The sequence below is a fragment of the Thermobia domestica genome, chromosome 15 (assembly GCF_964235325.1).
Source record: "Thermobia domestica chromosome 15, izTheDome1.hap1.1, whole genome shotgun sequence".
Classification (NCBI taxonomy): Eukaryota; Metazoa; Arthropoda; class Insecta; order Zygentoma; family Lepismatidae; genus Thermobia; species Thermobia domestica.
The window spans coordinates 12771818-12794767 of record NC_137468.1 but is presented as its reverse complement, the minus strand read 5'-3'; the positions used below and the strand labels follow the sequence as shown (position 1 = coordinate 12794767).

General features: G+C 37.1%; 1 protein-coding gene across 2 annotated transcripts in view; it reads left to right on the top strand.

The window, feature by feature from the left end:
* The window catches only part of LOC145672080 (metabotropic glutamate receptor 4-like), a 489770-nt gene that overhangs the window by 248354 nt on the left and 218466 nt on the right, over positions 1-22950 (top strand). For both annotated transcript variants that reach the window (XM_081741333.1, XM_081741332.1), the window contains exon 2: positions 9656-9826. In XM_081741333.1, the coding sequence (XP_081597459.1) occupies positions 9752-9826 (75 nt within the window). In that variant the 5' untranslated portion in view covers positions 9656-9751. The remainder of the gene's footprint in view (positions 1-9655; positions 9827-22950) is intronic.

The window sequence follows — 22950 nt, the reverse complement described above, 5'->3', positions numbered from 1 at the left end:
TTTGAGAAAATCACTGAGAAAAAACTCACCCCCTTAGTATAAACTACCCCTTGTAGATTTTTTTCAGATAAATGCCTTATACCACAAAATAGGGTTGCTAATTAAATATTGATTTATAAAAAAAGAAAGAAAACAAGATCGTTAGAGCCAGTTATGAGAAAATATCTTTTTTCTATTTTCATCGTACAGGAAACTACCCTTGTTTTGGGAGTAGGAGGGAAATAAAAAAAAACTATAGGAAATACTATGAAAATCTTAAACTAAAATTTGGTGCAGATAAGTTGAACGGTATGGCCTCTAGGCGAGTGCACAGAAAAGTGTAGCGAACGGACGGACGAACAGATAGACATGTATCGAAAAATAACTTTTTCGGTGTTAGGGGCTATAATACGTGTAAATTCGTTGAAATCTCAAATTTGATTTTTTTTTCGAACACCATACTTTCTTCTCTCATTTGTCACTTCAAAGTAAAAGGAACTCAGAACTACAGATAAAAGACACCTACTTTTACACATAGACATTATTTATTGATTTAAAACTGTTTTAGTTTGTGTCATTTCACTTCCAATTGAAAGGTTTTACAATGATTAACGGCATACCAATGACGAGACGGAAGTTTTCAGGAAGTAAATGCATTCAGAAGTCTAGATTGCATTACAGCTATCAGTCTGTTTTTATTTCTGCAATTGTTAACAGCTGTAATTTCGTCCAAACGCTACATGAAATAATTTTTGGTTGACGTCATTGTGTTACTATTTTAGTATTGTTCTCTTCAGACTTGGTTGAAGTTTTGACTTAACGGTTATACATTTTTTTCTTATTTCATCGTTACACATAAGAATAAAATGTTGTGGTGACTGGATAGATTCGAACCTACGAACATTGAGTTTTTATTCTTCAAACAATTTACCAATGGACCAAGCTTTGTCCTCACGTTAACGTACGGTTACAGGGTTTATTACGATTTAAATAAAATGGCTGGCTGTTAGAGTTTCCTGCCCAAATATTTCGATAAAAAATTTTCATTGCTTCGTACATTGTTTAGATACACATTTTAGGAGAGTGAATTTTGGTGTATATAATAATTTCATGCCAGATAAAAGCTGGATAAGTTTTAATAACATGTTTCATATGTAGTTCTCAATAATAGACTTGTTCGGGATGACGTTCCAAGGTTTAGCATTGACTAGCAGTTTTTGTTATTAATATCCCTTCTAGCAATATTGGCAGTAGACAAAAGTTAGCCCGTGTTAAAGCTTTTTGCTCCTAATTTAGTTATTTTACTTTATTATTTAACGAATATATTGAAAATTGTCAGAGACACGTATGCAGTAATTTATTTCGGGAGGGGTCCGACTTCAATATTAGGATAAATTATAATAAAATTTTAAAAGATAATCCCCAAAATTAGGCTAAATTTACAGAAAAGTTGGGGTTTCAGAGGGGGTCCGGACCCCCTAGACCCACCCCTAAATGCGTTCTTGTTTGTCAGTAACATTTCCTCATTTTGAAACCCTCAAAAACTTCGGATAGACTATATAAAGGAAAACGAGTTATTTTCGATGAAATATCACTTCAAGGAGACGCGTCAGTTTTATTGCACAGTGTGGTATCCCACGTTCACAATGGCAAGAGTTTCTTTCCTCTGATTCTCTGTCATTGTGCTCTATCGAAAGGTTAGGTTTGTAACATATTACTCCTACGAACAAGCATGACTGGCAGATAGGAATACTGAACACAACTCCAGAGAAATGCATGCTGGAACTTACGTTTATAGCTACGCTTTGGTGATTTGCCCTCAAGGTCAATCGAGTGGTAATTCAGTTCCGTCTCTGTTCTTAAGCCATGTTCGTATTACTTCGAACAGTTTTGATAATGAAAAGCATGCCTCTTAATATAACAGACTTCTTCCGCGTAAGAAATCGAAACTCAGTTGGTCAGAGCAACTAGTCTGTAAGAATTAGGTTGTTAGTTAGTTAGGAGCCCAGTACGAGTAAGGGTTTTTATTACTATTGTTTTTATCTTTTTTATGTGAGGAAAAATCAAATTGTGACAAAAAGTAAATTTTACAATGTGCTTTCTACTGACGTTTTTGGTTTATATTCTTGTAAAGTAGTGGCAATTATATGATCCTTTTACATTTCACTATGGAAGAAGAGAGTTTCATAGTACTAAGGGGGCTGTATCGAAAAATTGAGAGATGGCATGTAGAATAAAGAGTGCCGGGAATTAAGTATTGTTTGTTTGTTTGCTTGAGTTTAGCGTTCCACGGTTATGCCTTAATGGGCAAGGGAGATGTGGATACTAATTATAGTGGAATCCGAACCACTTTTATCGTTCAACAGTAATCCACCGGGAATTGGACCCGGTACCACAGAGGGCAGGCGTGCTAGCCACTAGACCAGAGGGGGTGGAGTTGGTATTGTTTATAGCGGCCCATATTCTTTGTGAAGTTTTCCTAGGTAATGGATTTCTTTTTGAAAATGGGTTTAAAACAGGGGCGTCATTTAGGGAGGGCAGGGAGGGGCATTTGCCCCCCCTGAGTTTGAGAGGTATATATATTTTATCATTAGAATAGTAGTAAATAAGTGAAAAACGCGAAATTTTACTTATATCAAGAGGTCTTGCCCCCCCCCAAAGCAAAATCTGAAATGACGCTCCTGGTTTAAACTATTAAAAACACTATGATAAAATGTAAAATATAGGCTACTACTAGGGGAAGGGCGCCAAAAAGTCACTTGGCCCGTGTGAAAATTTGGTCTGCTCCGCCCCTGCGTACTTTCTGTATATTTTTTGGCCTTGCAGCTTGTGCGGTCCCCACGCCACATTGTTGCGGGGGCGCTATTTACGCCTAGCTTTCGAACGTAATTCAATAACTGTTTAAGAAATTCTACCATCAGCGTGGAAACGGGAATATATTTTTCTAATAGTCCCATAGAACTTTCACTCAGAACGCCAGATGCAATTTTTCAGAGTGGGCTCTGGCTCATATTCAGGAATAATAATAATAATAATAATAATAATAATAATAATAATAATAATAATAATAATAATAATAATAATAATAATAATAAATATGAATGTCTTTGGAGAGCCGAAATTATGTGACACGAATCATTATAGATAGAGCTTTAAGATGAGTGGTCATAGGGGAGGAAAAACAGGATTTTTCTCTCTCTGACTCTCTAACGTTAAGATTATGTGCTGAAGGTAAGAAGCATCATCATTCTACAATAGGTTGCTTTTACGTAGAATATCTATTACTTGAGCTCTCCTCCTTCGGGCAACTTTGCTTATGTAGTAAATTCAAAACAATTTCAATTTAAGACAAATATTTATAGAGAAAATTAAACATTTAATAGGGAAATCTGTTATCAAAATATCCAAACTTTTTTTTTTTTGGTATCGTCATGAGTTTTACACATATGTTACATTTTGATTCTTTCCCAAATAAAAAATAAATAAAATAACCTTGGTGATAAAAATGACAACAGTACTTCCACGGAATTCGAACCGTCTACCTTCGGTATACAAACTCGTTGCTTTATCTAACTGAGCTATTTGCTTTCTTACGTAAGCTGAACCTGTTCTACAGTAAAGACGATTTTTCATTACGATTGGGCTAACAATTCGTCTTTTTCCATAGGTAATTTCCACTATTTGCACTATCTATACGTTAATACTTAGCATAGATTCATATATTTGGAGTTCGCTGATAATGCATATAATAAGACATACTAGAAATATTTCGTTAAAATTTTCGTTTGTAGATCTAATCCACGCTTCTCTCAATGACATAGATGTCGCTGCTTCGTGTTGAACTGCAGAATTCCCTCGCGTTCTTGAAAATTTCCCACTTTAGTAGAGTTGGTAATTCTCGAGATTTCTGTCGATTTAATGTTTTTTGCTTCTAATTTCTTTATTTTAAGCTAATATCTAACACAAATATTAAAAACGGGTTTGTTATTAACCTGTCCTGCTGGGGAAACCTTCCGAAATTTCGAACATATAAAGAAAACGGAGATATTTTCAAAAAACTTCAAAATAAAGAGACGCGTCATTTATTTTGCTCATAGTAGTACATGAAAAGTAAGACGCAAGTTACAAGTTATTGTGTTTGATACCAAAAGAAAATGTTATCCTCGAAATAACCCTACAAAAGAAGTGATATCCAACAAAAAACATTCCTGTAAAAGAGCCAAGCACGAGCGGCCTTAGAAAGAATTGAAATCACAAAAATAGGCGCCGAGTTCTGGTGGACAACAGTTACAAACACTCACTGGCTCACTTCAAATTTAGATTTGAAACTTGGCTGTTGTCTGTATGGTTACCACTAGCTCACAATTATGTCAAACTACTTTATAATTTTCAACAGACAACATAGGCAAGTTTCAAATCTAAATTTGAAAGTGATTTCTAGAGTGTTTGTAACTGTTGTTCACCAGAACTTGGCGCCATCCTTTCATATAGCAACTTGCGTGGTACTTCATTCATAGAGTTTCTAAGCAGGGGGTAGGGGGATTCATTCTCGAGATTTAAAAAAAAAATCGCATCGTGTTCCAATGTTATTCTGACGACAGCAAAATTACTTATTCGACATTAGAGTAAAATTCTTCCCCAATTTTTTATTCCCCCCAATTTTTTTCTCGATGGCACTACTTGCGCCATTCATCCCTCCTGTGGGCGGCCCTTCTCTCTTAAAACGAACCAACCTTTCCTTTCATACGGCTACTTGCGCGGTACTTCATTCATCGAGTATCGAAGCAGGGGGTACGGGGGTTCACCCCGGAAAATTTTTGCAAATTAGCTTCTCAAAATCGTGTTTTAATGCTATTCCGACAGTAAAATTGCTAGTTCGAAAGTAGAGTAAAATCCCCCCCCAAAGTTTTCTCAATGGCGCAGCTTGCGCCATACATCCCCCCTGAGGGCGGCCCTGTATATATATATATATATATATATATATATATATATATATATATATATCCCCTCCACTCCCACAATTTTTGCGGGCCTCAATTTGGATTTAAAGGGCATCAGAAGTGTCACTGTTCATTCAGCGCCCTCAACAACTATAGATTTGACACTAATATCGGTCATTTTCGATCATTTGTAAATGTCTTTCCCCCTCCTTTAAATTACATCGTCAAAGTGATGTGACAAAAATAATCTCATCTTCGAACTGAATCTAGGTTGAAAATTTGATCGAGATCGGTCCGGTGGTTCAAGAGTTATTAAGTTTTATTTATTTTTATATATCTCCCCCTCCTACCTTCTCCCTTAAGTTCTATCATCAAAGTGAATAGATAAATACCATCCCAGGTCCGAACCTCATCTACGTTGAAAATTTGATCGAGATCGGTCAGTTAGTTCAAGAGTGAAGTTACATAGTCACATTAATTTTTTTTTTTTTACATGTATCTCCGCCTCCCCCTCCCCTACGTTGCACCGTCAAAGTTAAATTATAAAAATTCTCCCAAGCCCGAACGTCATCTATGTTGAAAATTTGATCGAGATCGGTTGGGTGGCTTAAGAGTTATTAAGTTTTATTCATTTTTACATATTTGTCCCCTCCCCCTCCCCTAAGGTCTACCGTCAAAGTAATATGATAAAAACCTCCCCAGGTCCGAACTTCATCCATATTGAAATTTTGATTAAGATCGGTCCTGTGGTTAAAGCGTGATGAAGTCACAAAGACGGTCACTTTTATTTTTATTCTTTTTACATATATCTCTCCTTCCCCTCCTCTTCTTTGCACTGTAAATGTGAAATGAAGAAAATATCCCAGGCCCGAACCTTATGTATGTTGAAAGTTTGATCGATATCGGTCGGGTGGTTTAAGAGTTATTGAGCTTTATTTATATACATATATATCCCCCCTCCTCCCCTCCCCCTACCCTAAGATCTATTGTCAAAATGAAATGATAAAAAACTTCCCAGGTTTGAACTTCATATATGTTGAAAATTTGATTGAGATCGATCGGGTGGTTCAAAAGTAATTATTTCACGAACATAGTCACTTTTATTTTTATATTTATTGATTTTTTGTATATCTGCCCCTGCATCCCCTTCCCTACGTTAATTCGTCAAAGTGAAATGACAAAAATCACCCCAATCCGAACCTAATCTACATTGAAAATTTGATCAAGACCGGTCGGGTGGTTCGAGAGTTATTGTTTTATTTATTTTTGTGTCTCCCGCCTCCCCCTCCTCTAAGTTGTACCGTCACAGTAAATAGCTAAAAACACTCCTAGGCCAGAGCCGCATCTACGTTGAAATTTTGATCGAGATCGGTCGGATGGTTCAGGAGATTAAGAGTCACAAACATAGTCATTTTCAATTTTATAATATAGATTAGGAATTAAACTGGCGGTATTAAATAACACTGGCGTTAGTACCCGATACAATGGGAGCATTATTTCCAGAAACAGTATCTTTCTAAACATAAAACAACGGTCATGCACCTATTATATAAGCAATATGTCCCACACTCATGTAATGTTCACTCTATTGATTAGTGTGAGGGGTTAGATCTCTAGGCTGTCGGCATCTATGGCCATTTAGCCCTTCACGTATGAGGGATGGCGTCCCCCGGCGATCACAGCATTTAAGGAAAGGGAAGAAAGAAAGGAGTGTGGAAGGAAGGAATTGACTTGGGACCATTATGTTAAGTCCATCCCGGCATTCGCCTGGTGTGAATGAGGGAAACCCAGAGAAAGCCTTACTCATGATGGCTGGCCTGAAAAAGCTGTTACATTTTCTCGACCGATTGTCCCCACCGGGAATCGAACCCGGGACCGCTCGTACCAAAGGCGATCACTCTATTAACATGTACCGTTATCAATACCTAAAACTTAATGTTATATAAAGGATACTATAGGGAGCTAGCTTGTTTACCAGCGGGGGCTGAGGTAAAGGGGGAAGAATTTCAACATTTTTTCTGCCTGACTCTTGCAATACTCTTTTTCCTCCTATATGTCAGCGTTGCCAGGGTTAAAAATTTGTCACATGAATGTCATTCTGAAAAGTTAGTGTGAGTTGGTTATTTGTTGTGTGCTGTTGTGGTTGCGGTTTTGTTGCTTATTATTCATTTGACAATGGCTTCACAGTGTAAGAAGGGCAAACTATACACAGCGAAGCTAGAGAAGTAATAAGGAAGGCCATAGTGCAGTGCGACGCAGAAGCGAGGGAGAAAAAACTGAAGCATTTGTTATCACAGCCTAATTTGCGTGTGTCCACGTATACAGCGATCTTCGATAGGGATTGCATAATTGCATAAACTCTTTGAATTAAGTGAGTATTAGCTGAATTTTTTGACAACGCACTAGCAATCCTACCCAGGACCGTCGAGTGACCGTTTCATGGCGACGGAGTGGGGAACCTGCCAATCAACTCTGAATTCCTCAGCCTCGCATTAAAGCTAGCTCCCTATAATACTTTCTTCTTTTAACGGGCTGGAAATTTGTGCACTTTTCTCACTATTATACGTCTACCACGTCTACATTTGTTAATTTATTTTTCTCAAGTGACGCTTGACTGGCCATTGTTTCTTGTATACACAAAGACAATAAATGCTACTGCATACTATACAATTATGAATGATTAGTTTACGAAACAATTATGAATGAAACACGTGTTCATGCTAGCAAAATGCTAAGTTTCAAATGGCGTTAATACCCGACTGGCGTTATTTGCCACTTTTACCTATTTCCATTTAACACCATTTCTATACTCGTAGTCTCCTCATGTTTTCATCATTAGTTATTTCGATATTTCGTATATTGTCGATAATCAAATTTCCATATTTTCTATATTTCGAAGCTTTGGCATTTTAAAGACTTCACTATTTCAATCGACTTTGAATTTTCGATACCCAGATTTGACGATTTATTTATTTTCGTTTCATCTTTGTCCAAGTTGTGCCACTTCCTTACTTAATGTGATATATATGCAACCAATTGTGCTTAGTTGTTGTTTGGGTTGCATAACTCAAGGCTGTGGGGAGTAAGAATTGATGGACATAGAAGAGAAATAGATGCCATTCTAGCAAAGTTTCAGGAACTCAAATTTACACACTACATACCTACAGTATTAAAATCAATGATGACTACTTTATCGCTTCACGACTTGGATAATATTGTTTTCTCTATAGTACTTTTGTGCTGTAATTGATATGTTGAAACAACTTAATAAGCATATAATAATACCAAAATTCAATTTTGTGTTTCTTATACTCTATTGGCTTTTCCCTGTACTACTCAAATGTATCTTAGAACGTTCACCGTGTTTGAAATTCCCAAGTAGTTTAACACATAACGCATAACGTTATCACGAAGATAGTAATAGTATAAAGATGGAAATTCATTGATAAATCGTATATTCAAATGGTGCTAGAGAATAAGTACCGTAGCGAATATTGTTTAGAAAATATTTATATAAAAATACTGAATTATAGTAGAAGGAATTATTCAACATTGGTTCCATGTATTTCGAAATCTGAGACGCTTAATAGAATTCCAAATTTTATATATTTCCAATAGAATTCCGTATTAGCTGATCATACGTTAAAAAATCTCATCACAGAGCGTTAATCATATAGATTAATGAATTGTATTAAAGTTATGACAAAGAATTATCTGCCAATCTTTGATATTAGTTCATACTTATCTCCAGTATATTTTACATAAGGTTAACGTAGTTTCCTTTAGTGAGGGACATCCGAGATCGATTTCTCCTGGTGTGAGTTTGTATGGTTCGAATTCTACATTACGCTGCAGATTCATATCTCATATAGTCTCGCGGCTGGAAGGTTGAGTTGAGTTGATTTTGAGTTTTGCATCCCTTTCAGTAGCGAGGCTATATGAGATGTGGACCTACTGATTAACGTGGAATCCTAACCACATGAGTCCCCGCCGGGAATCGAACTCGGGTCTCCCACACCCGTTGCGGAAAGGGTTTTCCTCGTAGGAATAATTGAAATTTTAAGAAGATTGACTAATTATTTTAATTAAACAGGAATTACATTGTTTCGAAAATGATATTTTATGGCATGAGCTGTTTTTTTGTTTGAATCTTGATTTTTAAAACAATTTTAGATTTTGATCGATATTGTAAGGCTTTAAAGTTAAAGCAGTCAAGACAAGGGTCTTCTTAACCTGCTAAGCTGAAAATTCTAATTCATCATCCCCGGCCAAGTAAATTTGTGGTGGAAAACATCGTGTGCACTAGTTTCCTCGGGGATACTCCCGTTTCCTCCTACAATCTCATTCCACCAATTTTCCGTCATCAATCCTTTGACTTAACAATCCGTCTCCGTTAGCCTAAATTGGTGTGGGAGACCCGGGTTCGATTCCCGACGGGAGCTCATGTGGTTCGGATTCCACTTTAATCAGTAGGTCCCCGTCTCATATAGCCTCACTGCTGAACAGGACGCTAAACTCAAAATCAACTCAACTCAACTCCGTTAGCCTAAAGAGCATCATTACGGGATGCAAAACTGAAAGATTTCATTCCATTTTGCAACTATAATTCCTTATTAATATAAATATAAATATTATTTTGTTTCTTTCCGTATGGTATGAGACTATGTATTGATGTTTTTGCCTAAAAGCTATTCTCAACACGCAAAACTAAAGCTATTATTATTATTTTCTTTCAGGTTTCATTCTTTTCAACGAGTCCTGAACTAAGTAACAAGCAACGTTTCGAGTACTTCTCAAGAACTATTCCTTCCGACCACTACCAAGTGAAAGCAATGGTAGAGATTGTGAGAAGAATGGGCTGGAGTTACATATCCATCATCTACGAAGAATCCAATTACGGGATCAAGGTAAGATTTATTATGATAAAACTGTTCTGGTTTGTTTATTTACTAATACTTGTATCATTACATAATTGGGATTTGTTTTTGGGAGTTCTAACGAAGATAGGGTTGGAATGGAAAGATAGAAGACTCATAAGAAACTTATACATGAACCAACAAGTAAGTGTGAGGATAGGGGAAGAAATGACGGAAGAGAGTGCAATAGGAGTTCGACAAGGATGCTGCCTCTCGCCAACACTATTTAATGTCTATCTAGAAGATATAGTGAAAAAGAGCGTACATGGTGATGATGGTGTTTCGGTAGGAGGTAGAATGATTAGATGCATAAGATTTCCAGACGATATGGCGCTTCTTGCAGAATCTGAAAAGAAAATCATTAAAATGTTTGAAAAAATGAGAAAGGGCTTTGAAGAATATGGGATGAAAATAAATGTTAGAAAGACAAAAACCATGGTGATTGGAACGAAGGGGTCTGTGTCAAATGTAAAAGTAGGAGGGGAGAAAATAGAGCGAGTGAATAGTTTTCGATATCTGGGTAGTATTCTTAGTAATAACATGAAGTGCGAACGTGAAATAAAAGCAAGGATAGGAATGGCGAAAGAAGCCTTTAGGAGGAAGAAAAATCTGTTTTGTGGGACCTTGAATAGAGTTGAGAAAAAGACTCATAAAATGATTCGTGTGGAGTGTTCTACTGTATGGGGCGGAAACGTGGAAATGACGTAAAATTGATGAAAATCGACTGGAAGCCTTCGAAATGTGGGTGTGGAGAAGAATGGAAAGAATTAGTTGGGTCGAGCGGAAAACGAATGAGAGAGTGTTAGAAATGGTAGGGGAGGAAAGAACACTTTTAGATAGTATTAGGAAGAGGAAGAGAAACTGGTTGGGACATTGCCTAAGAAGAAATTGTATCATGAGGGACGTCCTAGAGGGTATGGTGGCAAGAAAGAGAGGGAGGGGGCGAAGGTGACTACAATTAATGGATGATATAAAAACAGAAAGATCATACGCGAAGACGAAGAAGTTAGCGGAGGACCGTGGAGCATGGAAGCTTCTCAGCTGTGGCAAGTGACCTGCCAACAAAGGCAGAATACCTATGATGATGATGTATCATTACATAAAGCTCAATTATTCGCGAAATTTCATTGTCAGTTAAAAACACATTTTCACCAGTCACCAAAAAATAAATAAATAAACACATAAAGACAGGCACTATATCCATGACTAGAGATCAACGCAGGTATAATATGTCGTATGTTCATTTGTCTACAACTGCGTCCAGATCTCATGCCGCTGCTTATCCCTGTTGCATGGGGTCCCTAGTTCGATGTCCGGCCAAGTAAATTTGTTGTGGACAACTCTCGTTTCCTGCCACATTCGCATTCCACCAATTTTTCCATCATCAGTCACTTTCTTCTCTTCCATTATCATTATTTAAATACAAGGGGTAACAAAAAAATCTAAAAAACACTTCATACAGGACACGTAAGTTTGGCCCTCCACTGTATAACACGTGTTGCGGTTGTCGATCGTTTTTTGTTTTCAATGTGTCATGTGGACCTTCCTCTTCCGTCAGCAGTAACCAGTTCACCTGTGAGTGTCGTGGTGTGAAAGTGGTGCAGTAAAATGGGCGACCTGACAGACTTCCAAAGAGGCATGATCGTTGATGTCCGTCTGGTTGGAGCTTCAGTGGCAACAGTGGCGAACATTGTGGGTGTATCGAAAGGCACTGTGTTCAATGTCACGAGGGCATACACAATATATGGGCAAAAGACGTCTGCAAAGCACAACAGTGGTCGAAAGACAATCCTGTCACATAGGGACAGGAGCGCATTAAAACGGATTGTAGCAGCTAAAGAGAAGACGACTGCAATGAAAATTACCTCTGAACTCAATTCCAGCCTACAGAACCCGGTTTCATCGAAGATAGTGCGACGGAAACTTCATAAAATGAAAATTCATGGCAGGGCCGCTATCGCCAAACACCTGGTCACAGCAGTAAATGCGAAGAGGCGTATCCAGTAGTGCAAGGACCACAAGGCGTGGACTCATGAGCAGTGGAAACACGTGATGTGGTCCGATGAATCGACCTTCACGTTGTTTCAAAAAACCGGCGGTGTTTACGTATGGAGAAAACCGTCGCAGGCCTATGATACAGACTGTCTGCTCTCAACTGTAAAGCGTGGTTGTGATCCTGTTACAGTATGGGCAGTGATATCGTAGTTTTCTGCAGGTCTCATCATAGCACTGCATAGAATGATGAATGCTAAGGCGTATGAGGCCATTTTGGGTGACCAGGTTCTACCCATGACCCAAATATTGTTCCTTGATGGTGATGGCATCTACCAAGATAATTTGGCACCCTGTCACGCTGCAAAAACGGTGAAATCATGGTTTGAGGAGCATGACCTGAAGCTATCACACCTCCCATGTGTCCCACAATCACCAGATCTGAATATCATTGACCCATTGTGGTCTGAGTTAGAAAGGCGTGTTCGGTCTCATTACCCTCCACCAGTATCCATTAAGGAACTGGAGCATGTTTTGGAGGAACAATGGTACAATATTACACACACCACATTCCAATTCGGATCCAAGCTGTTTTGGACGCAAAAGGAAGCCCCACACCATACTAGATATGGTTTTCACATTTTTGCAAACGTCTTAGAATTTTTGTGTAGCCCCTATATATATATATATAATATGGTCCGTTAAAAAGTACCTATTTGGAGATGGCGCTATGTGAATCGTGTTGGGATACGGTGGTGGATGGGGTATCGATTGATAGCAGTATACATGCTATTTTCAGTAGTCGCAATGACAAGGCGCAGTGAGCATATACTACCTTTGTTATGGATGAGTATATTCGTAGCGGTGGTTCTGTGATTATTACCCAGCGAGCATTTTGCATTCTGTTTCAACTTGGACGATATGATGATTCCGGTTAGAGAATCTATTCAAGTTTAGCTATCAAGCTTTAGAGCAACAGGTTCTGTACTAAAAAAAAAAAAGAAAAGAAAAACTAGCCTTGCCGACCTCGGACCGTAACAATGCCAGAAAATGTGGCGCGTGTGAGAGCGTCCATCCAGCAATCTCTAAAGCGGTCAGCACTTTAAAAGGTCAGCCAGGCGATTTTCCACATTTTTGCTGCTTGCTTTGAATTGTTTGCAACCATCTTCTGATCATACTTTCACTCATGACAAATGACAATCTGATGCACTTTAAAGTTTTTACTTTGCTTAAATATTTATTTGTTTATTTATGTGCTGTATATGAAACAATATACACTACTAACTAGCAGGTTGGGTCTATTGCAATCTTATGACCCTGTTGAACAACGACCCACTAATCCACTCAGAAATTTTGACCCACAACCCACTAACCCACTCACAAGTCTTGGCCCATGATCCATTCCATCTCTGAGTCGTGGATCTATCCGAATCACTGTAAGGTGTCCAAGAATGTTTTGCCATCAGGAATAGATCTCGGGAGCATGTGTAATTTAACTCAAAGAGACAGAGACAAGTTATCGTCATTGATTAGAAACTATTAAAACCTGAAGACCACGTAAAGATAGAAAGATTGCTATTGTTGAGGAAATAAATGTAGATCTAGGACACCTCTCGAGGAAATCAATACAAGTGAAGTACGCGAATTTTTAAAAAAGATTATGACAGTTTAGACTTCTTCGTCACTAAAACTACGCTATGATGTGTACGATTTACTAATGGTAATTGAAATAATAATGAAGAGAAAAGCCTATAGGCTACGTAACTTATTCTGAGCTAAGACTAGTTGAAATTACAAGCGAGGAGATATAGTGTTTCCTGAAATTGCTTCTCATTTCAACTTGCATCTATCTGTTTCTTTGGTATAGGTCTATATGGTAGACTAAAAGATGAAAACAGGCCTTCATTTCAATTTGCATGCAATTATTTCGTCTTTGTAGGGAGGCATTGCACTTATCTCTTAGTTATATATGTTTCGTGTATATGTATGTGTGTGTGTATAGGTAGATAAGTTACTTTTGAGTTTTCTCTCTCTCTCTCTTTCTCTCTCTCTTCTCAGAGGGGAAGTCCCTCATCTCAACCCAAGAGGCAAATTCAGTCAACCGTCATTCAATCTACTTTTTTTAGGCCCTTTAATAGCTTTGATCGATATATAGACAGGTTATTAAAGACGCAAAATGTCTCTTATCGGGATGGTACGCCAAAATCAATTTTCGCGAAGAGGAAAATGAAAGGATGGTGGGATCGTACGGAAAACGATCTTCTTCTGAAAAATAGAAAGAAGAAAATAAGATGCGTCAAAAGTCTTCAGACAAACGTTTAGCTTTGAGGTAAGAGTGAGAAAGTTGAAGATGAAACTTTCGGGAGTAAATAAACCATTTAGTTGAGAAAACTAATAAGGGTAAATATTTCTTTTTAATTTTTACTGGAAAACATTTTCTCCCCCCCCCCCCAGCAAACATTTTCGTTTAGTGAACTATGATGATAAATCTTTCATCACCATATGTTATCAATTCAGCATTTTTAAATTTATTTCTTTTGAGGTTTAATCCAGCGTAGGTAGGAAGATTAAACTCACAGCACGAAAATCATCACTCTATTAAAATCCATCCAGAAACAAAGAACGTTTCTATCTCTTCCTAAGATGGGTAAATCATCTTTTTTGTTTGGGGGGAATGATGTTATATATCTAGTTTAATTAGTTTCTTGCCTGCAGAATATAGTGATTTTATCTTCTATAACTTCTCCTGTTTCTCGACGCAAATTAACATTAATATTTGTCATCTGTTTGGTCCCACACTATAAAAAATCAATCACTGTCTGAACTTTATTTATATATAGAAACGACTTTTAGTCATTGTTTAAAACGTCGAAAAACATATTAAAATGGAATTACAACCTCCCGCATATTTCGTGTGGCTCTATTTAACGCACGTAAAGTGGAGTTGATTTTGAGTTTAACGTTCCGTTCAGCAGCGAGGCTATATGAGACGTGAACCTACTGATTATCGTGGTATCCGAACCACATGAGTTCCCGCCGGGAATCGGGAATCGAACCCGGGTCTTCCACGCCAAAAACTCACGTAAAGGATATAGCAGGATAACGGAATGAAAAGTGCCTTTACACGGATTGCTGTTATACGTATACCAAAGGTATCTCATATCCAAAGATAACTTTGGTCAGAAAATCAACTTCAAATTCCTTCGAATTTCGAAGTTATTGTTGAAAACTCGAAATTCAAAACTTGTTCATGTCTCGGAAAGGACTCAAGTTATGAGGGTGAAACACAATATGAATATACTTTGCTTGAAGAACCTTACCAAAAACAAGAAACAATGTATTTCATCCCTCAAATTTCTAGCGTAAAAGCACGTCGAAAATATTCGAATTCAAATATTTTTGCTTTATCTTTGAGTGAACACCTTCTATTTTCCGTCATAGAAGCAGTACCAACTCGCCTATAATTTATTTTGACCATGGTTTGATACATGGTTTGACCATGGTTTCTAAATTCCGGAATTTTTCCGAATTCCTGAATTTTCCGAAATCCGGAAAGTGAAATTTTGTCCAAAGCTAATCCAGAGTAGCGGTGACATAGCTAGTAATGTATCTATATACCTACCAAATGGCTAAGGTACCATCCCGGTAGAAACAGCATTTATTTCTCGTTCTACTGTAGACCCACTGCAGCGAAGGGGTTCACCCTACCACCGGAAAAATTGGATACTTGGGGAAACCTTAGACGTACTCTTGACTGCATAATCTCGAATCTGTGTCAAAGTGCAGGAAAGGTGAGGTCGTGCCTTTTGATTGGCCTACGCTGAATTGGAGGTGTATCAGGGCTGGATTAACCTATCTGGAGGCCCGAAGCTAGAAATTATATGTTTACCCTGCTGACTTCACTTAATACATTTCTGTAAAAGTACAGTAGGAGAGCTAAGGGAATATGTTTCATGTTTTTGGTCATATTTTATTTTTATGATGATGATGATGATTATGATTGTGTTTTCGTGATTCTTTTTAGATAACCAGTTGAGATTTTGATCAAAGAGGAGGCCCCTCTCCACATGGAGGCCCGGGGCTCTAGTCCCCTAAGCCCCTCCTTTAATCCGGCCCTGGGGCGTATCCATACTTTCCTACTATATAGTGCAGTGTTAGAGCCGTCATTTTCAGTACAAAGAGTACTTACCTAGTTTGATTCCAGGCTGAATGAACTTAAGTGAGCAACACAACATTCTGAAGTTTTCTCACAATTATTTCCTTTTGTTCCATTAATCCATTTGAATCAGTGGCAAATTTTGGGTGAAATTGTATCGGTTAAAATTTAAAGCTAAAGGATTATGTTGGAAATGAGACTACAAGCCTATGGTCACCTAATTTTAAGAAATAATGGCACATGCCTTTATATTAATTTTATTTATTTTTTATTCTGAATTTTAAAGAGAGAGAAAAAGGAGGAGAGGAGGAACGTATAAACTGTAATTGCACCTGTAAGTATTCCCGGCGAAATTAAAATACCGCTAATTTTACATTAATTATGTGATATCTTCAAATAGATAAAATATAATCGAAATGTGGAACAAGAGCGCCCTATCATTTTTTATAAACCGTTATCACGACTCACTTATCTGCTTTCGATTTCGAGCCATTTTGAAAATCGTCATTTATTTTCGCGTTTCTAAACAGCTGAAAACATAAAGCCACTAGGTGACTTGTGATAACGGTATGTAACGCAAAATAATATTGTCTAGGGCGCTCTTGTTCCATATTTCAATTATCTTTTATCTATTTGAAGATATCACATAATTACTGTAAAATTAGCGGTATTTTAATTTCGCCGGGATGAAGACTCTTAACTTCTATTCACGACTGAGTATGTCCATATTCATAAGATTACGTTCCTAGTTCTGAGTTAAGTTTAGGCATCTGTAAAAAACCAACAATAAACATACTTTTACTCCTCATATATTTATTACTTTCTACTTCCATATTCCACACATGAGTTTACGTTACTACTAGTGATCCAACTAATCTCACATAGCCATCTTTACATAATTAGAGATAGAAATTCCACTACATGAGACAACATAAGAGATTCCTTAACTTCTAATTCATCTTGATCCGATTGCAAATCCAACATGACTTGTATGCACAGAATCTAACCTAGCAATACATATTCAATATACGTATAGATGTCATTATATCGTAACACTACGTGTTTCATAGGTTGTCCTCCTGGTAGTTTCTTGTGGTAATTTGAATTAGGTTCTTGCTCTCCTATTATCTTCTTATGTTGTATGTGTCACCAGTTGTTCACTATAAGGTCAAGTGTATGTTTCTAAAGGGGGAGAGTGTTGGGAATGAGGCTTCAAGGCGAAGGACATGTAATGTTACGGAATAATGGCACATGCCTATATATTGAATATGCATTGCTAGGTTTGATTCTGTGCAAACAAATCATGTTGGATTTGCAATCGGATCAGGATTCATTAGAAGTCAAGGGATCTCTTATGTTGTCTCATGTAGTGCACACACACACACCAATAAAAGTTTTGTGTACCAGATGCCAGAGTATGGATTCGATGTAGTTTGTTGAACAGAATCCAAATTTCTAGTCCTCAGGACGATCGACTATGTCAATTTTTTGTTATGGGAGAAAAGCTTGAGCTATTTTGGATAGGGAAGATACACCTAACACAGCAATACAGATACCTGGTGGATGCAGTGGCATGATTCAGACTCTGGATGTTCAATTCTTCCGTACATATAAAGCCTTTGTTCGTTTCATCACTAATACAGCAATAACAGGAAGGAAAGAGGAACATTTGGCACACAACTTCAGTCGTTCATAATTCACCAGTTCAGTGCTCCTCGTTTTCACAATATGATTAGATAAGCTTTCCATAAGGATGGATACTTAAATGAGGAGCTTGAAAGTTGGGTCGTTCGTTACGATTACTACTTTGACGGAATTAAGAACGACAAATCTTTGAAGCGCGACTTAGTTGCGTTTGTCAGGTGTGCTCACTGTGACCAAGGCATGCACTCTTTTTCTGAACTGCATATTGATTGTAGTAATTGGTAACTTTTCTATGCAATAACAAAACCACTTTGAATTTCGAAACCAAACAACTTTCTCTTGTGTTTCATCACTTAAGTATGCTGGAAACACGAACATAATCTAGTTTAGAGGAAATAATAGGTATAAGATTCTTTCTTATGTTTTGGACTATGTATTACGACTATAACATGTATCTCCATGTGACATTCTAGTGGCTGTATCTCCTAAACCCTTTGAGCTTCGCACCTAAAACTTCCCTGACATATTGAGCACACTTAGCATTATTCGATCACATATGTCTCGGGCATCAACTCGATTCACCCAAACGTGACCTTTACTTGTTAGTAGCCTATAGCATTAAATGTAAATTGAAATGCAAGCTAAGGGAAAAACAGGTTACATAATATACTAATTCTTCTATACAGCTTTCTCAAGTTGCATGAAAATTTCTTTCTTTAGTGTGTAGCAACAAAATGGATATTTGTTTTACCAAATTACTTCCCTCAAAATCCGCCACTGATATGAACTTAACATCTGTCTCCTTTAGCGTAGAAGTCAAGTATTGAGTGTTCATATTTCATTTTATACTTATAATATAAATGAAAACTGGCCATTGATTAATATAAAACCACAGCCATATTTAATAAGAAATGTTCGGAAATAGAATTTCCATTTTTATCTTTAACTTCTGAACTCAATTTACGTTTTTAGCATACGAATATCTGCATATTTCCCTTGTATGATATCTAGTACTAAAGGAGATGAAGAAATAGAATTTCGATTTATGTTTTGTGATCCACCAATATGTTTCGTAATTTCCGTTCCCAGAGCCGATTCATTCCTCTTACTTTTCTTCTATTATTAAAAAATTGTTCGCACTGCAGGATCGCTTCTTTTACTGCATATGACTTTCCATGCGAATGGCCCTTTTTACTCGCAGTTGGTCCACTACGATTTTCTACGCGCTGTGTGTTTTGCCGTGATAGTTTAAGCAGAGTGTGTTCTTTTACAACACACTTATCAACCGTAATGTGACACGGCTGTGGTCATGTGTTGATATTGACTTTCTCTTAGCTTCACAGCCAGTGTCACTGGTTCATCTCGTTATTTCTGCTCCTTTTTACAATATCTTCGTCAGGCGTATCCGGCTGCTGAAGATTCAATTTTGCTTTCCAGTACTGTTGAGTTTGCAACTGATTTTTTTTTGTGTCCTTATGCAGTACCGGTACCGAGGTTCAGAAGGACAGAGCCTACTATTCACATGCACTTTGGTCCGCGATCGGGTCTTGAACTCAGTCCATCATGTAAGATCAAACTTTGTAGTATATTGGAGTACCTCGTGGCTATATGGCTACCGTATGCATTTTGTGCATGGTAGACGCGGGTACGATTTCCAGTGGGAGCTTATGTGGTTCGGATTGTACAGGTTCACGTCTCATGTAACCTCGCTGCTGATAGGGACGCTAAACTGAAAATCAAATCAAATAAGAAAATCGAGCAAAAGAACTTTTTATAAGGCTACGCCATCTTTTAAGATAAAACTGTTACTATAGTATACACTAATCAAAATTTCTGGTAGAAAGCATTAGGGAGACAACAGTGTACAATATGGTTAATAATGTTAGCTCCAAAGTAAGATGAACTCTACAATTTCAACTTTTCTTATCTACAACATTAAGGTTAACATTGTTGAAGACCGCAACTACGTGTTAGGCAACCAGTAGAGAAATTATGTATGGCGGGTTGACAGACATTGCAGGCGCTTTACTTAAGTCTGAATGGCAACAAAACCTATTTCATGCTGGCAACTTCAAAGGCCTGAAGAGACGCAATAAGGCGTACTTGGACGAATATGGATTTATTAGAAAAAAGAAATATTTTCACTTGAATATCGTGTTACTTGTACAGATTTGCTACAAACTCACTTCAACATTTATACATAGTAATTCACTTCCTTTGTTAGTCTCCTATCCTTCACTTGTGTGAGTAAGGAGACATGTACAGTGAGAAGGAGATTCGTGGTCATGGCAGAACGATGCGCTGAATAGATAGTACAGGTTCAGCTAATATATATAAACTATACTGTTGTTGTTGTATACACCTATTGTTGTTTGATATCTTAACATTGATACACAACAGTAATAAAAACCTACAATAGTAATAGTAACATTCATAATTATAACAGTGACAGATATGACTATTTGTAATTCTATTACTACACAGCATATTGCTGTAATATATTTTCTCTTGGACGCCTTTGAAATAGCCGGACGATTTTGTATCGACCAGAGAAGGACAAGTCGAATAAGCAATATTCAATTTCGGCTAAAATTGTTAGACAGAATCCAATGATTAGATTCGGAGTAGGTGGTTCGATTTAGTATCGACTGAAGAAATTAGATTAATCGTGTCATCAAGTTGAAAAATTGTAAATTTAAAAGTTGTTTTTTAAAAAATATTAACCGACTTCTTACACGTAACTTATTGTTTAAAATGTTACAAACAACAGAAACAGTATGGTAGGGTTGGCATAAATGATCCATTCATTTTGTAAAGGCTATATTTTCAAAAGTATGCATACATGAAAGATATATGAAAAGAAGTACAAACTCACGAAGTTTGTATTGAGTGGCAGCACCTGTCCGTTATCTTTCCGATTGGGTATGGCAGTGTAACAGTACGAGATTAGTACATGTAGAAAATGGAGGAAAAGCAAGAAAGAAGACGTCGAGCATCGTCTGCACGTGTGTCGTGTCACACATATTGAACATTTGTAGAGGGTGTATAAACTTGGTTTTTGGACGAAATCGATCAACTATCGACCAAATATTTACCATTCGCCAAATACTCGAAAAGAAGTGGGAATACAATGCCCCGGTACATCAACTATTTATTGATTTTAGAAAGGCTTACGACTCGTTTAGAAGAGAAACATTATACAACGTTCTTACAGAGCTTGGAATACCGAGAAAGCTAATTAGATTAATTAAGATATGTTTAAGTGAATCCCAAAGTAAAGTCCGGGTAGGAAAATTTTTGTCCACGAGCTTCCACGTCGAGAATGGCCTGAAACAAGGAGATGCGTTGTCGCCATTATTATTTAACTTTGTGCTGGAATACGCCATAAGGAAAATCAAAGATAGCACCCAGGGCCTAGAGTTGAACGGCATTCACCAGGTTATGGCATATGCTGATGATGTAAATTTAATAGGGGATGATAGGAGAACAGTAGAAATAAATGCAGAGATATTATTAAACGCTTGCAGGGACATGGGTTTAGAAGTAAATGCAGAGAAAACTAAATACATGGAAGTGCGTCGGGACCGTAATACGGCAAATTGTGGAGGCGTTAAAATATTAAGTAATACTTTTGATAAAGTGGATACTTTCAAATATTTAGGATCAATATTAACAGACGAAAATCATATTCACGAAGAAATTAAATGTCGACTAAAAGCAGGGAATTCGTGTTACTATTCGGTTCAAAATCTCTTGTCGTCGCGAATTCTGTCGAGGAATTTGAAGCTTAAAATATACAAAACGATAATCATGCCTGTTGTTCTGTATGGTTGCGAAACATGGTCGCTTACTCTGAGGGAAGAACATAGACTGAAAGTATTTGAGAACAGGATCCTGAGAAGAATATTCGGACCCAAGAGGAACGAGAATGGGGAATGGCGGAAGCTTCATAACGAGGAACTACATAGTTTATACGGTTTACCCAACATTGTTAGGGTCGTCAAGTCTAGGAGGCTTAGGTGGGCAGGTCATGTAGCTAGAATGGAAGAAAGTAGAAACGCTTTCAAAGTCTTGACTGGAAGACCAATCGGAAAACGACCATTAGGAAGACCTAGGCGCAGATGGGAGGATAATATTAAGATGGATCTCGCAGAGATAGGAATACAAAGTAGAAACTGGATCCAATTAGCTAAGGATAGAAGTCAGTGGAGAGCTTTTGTGAACGCGGCACTGAACCTCCGGGTTCCATAGGCCATAGAGTTAGTTAGTTTGTTAGTTAGTATAAACTTGGTGAGTATTATGAAAGTATTCCGAAATGTTGCAGTACAACCCCTGTGATGTTATGAAACCACAAACACAGTGCAGCATGTATGGTTGCCTATAAGCTCATTTTGCCGCAGTTTACGAAGCATCCGTTCATGTATTTCATAGTCTAGCTGCAAAGATTACAAACGGGTCCTAAACAAATTTATATGGAACCACCTGGAAAGTACACCCTTTCAAACAAAAACCAATGAAAAAAGGAATCATCAAAGAATCATGCACATCTTTGTCCAAGTTATCCATGAAACACCCATAACACACACCCTCACAATTATATATATATATATATATATGTGTGTGTGTGTGTGTGTGTGTGTATGTGTGTGTGTGTGTGTGTGTGCATGTATGTATGTATAAACGGCTTGAATTGAATATCTTCTCGTTTTTTGAAGTGGTTAGAAACAGGGCTTAACGTATAGTTTGAGGAAGTTATAAATAATCTTTGTTTTGAACATTCTATTCTTCACCATTATGTGAAGATTTCATACGTGTATCTCGCTGTAGCATTATTTTATAAGCCTGCAGGGAGTTAGTTAATAATAAACAAACAATATATATATATATATATATATATATATATATATATATATATATATATATATATATATATATATATATATACATTCTATTGACTTGAACTTCCTTCAGTTACTAATTAATTATTATGATGGTTCAATCGTATATATATCTTTTTCGTATGTGTACGCTTCTGGCATGGCAACTATATATTGATGATTTATAGTTAACAACAAACAGGAAAAGAGGATAAAGGAAAATTGTGAAGACTAAGCAGCGTTGCAAGGTCTCCAGATTTATGCGTAGATCTACATATTTTTCATGGCAATACGAAAACAAGATTTTTTTGGTATGATCTATACAGCCTTCTTTTTTGAAAATTATTCACAAATACGCAGTTAAATATATATGTTAAAAATTGTAATCGATTCTTTGCTAAAATTTCTTTAATATTATTAGCATTTAATACATATCAATTGATATA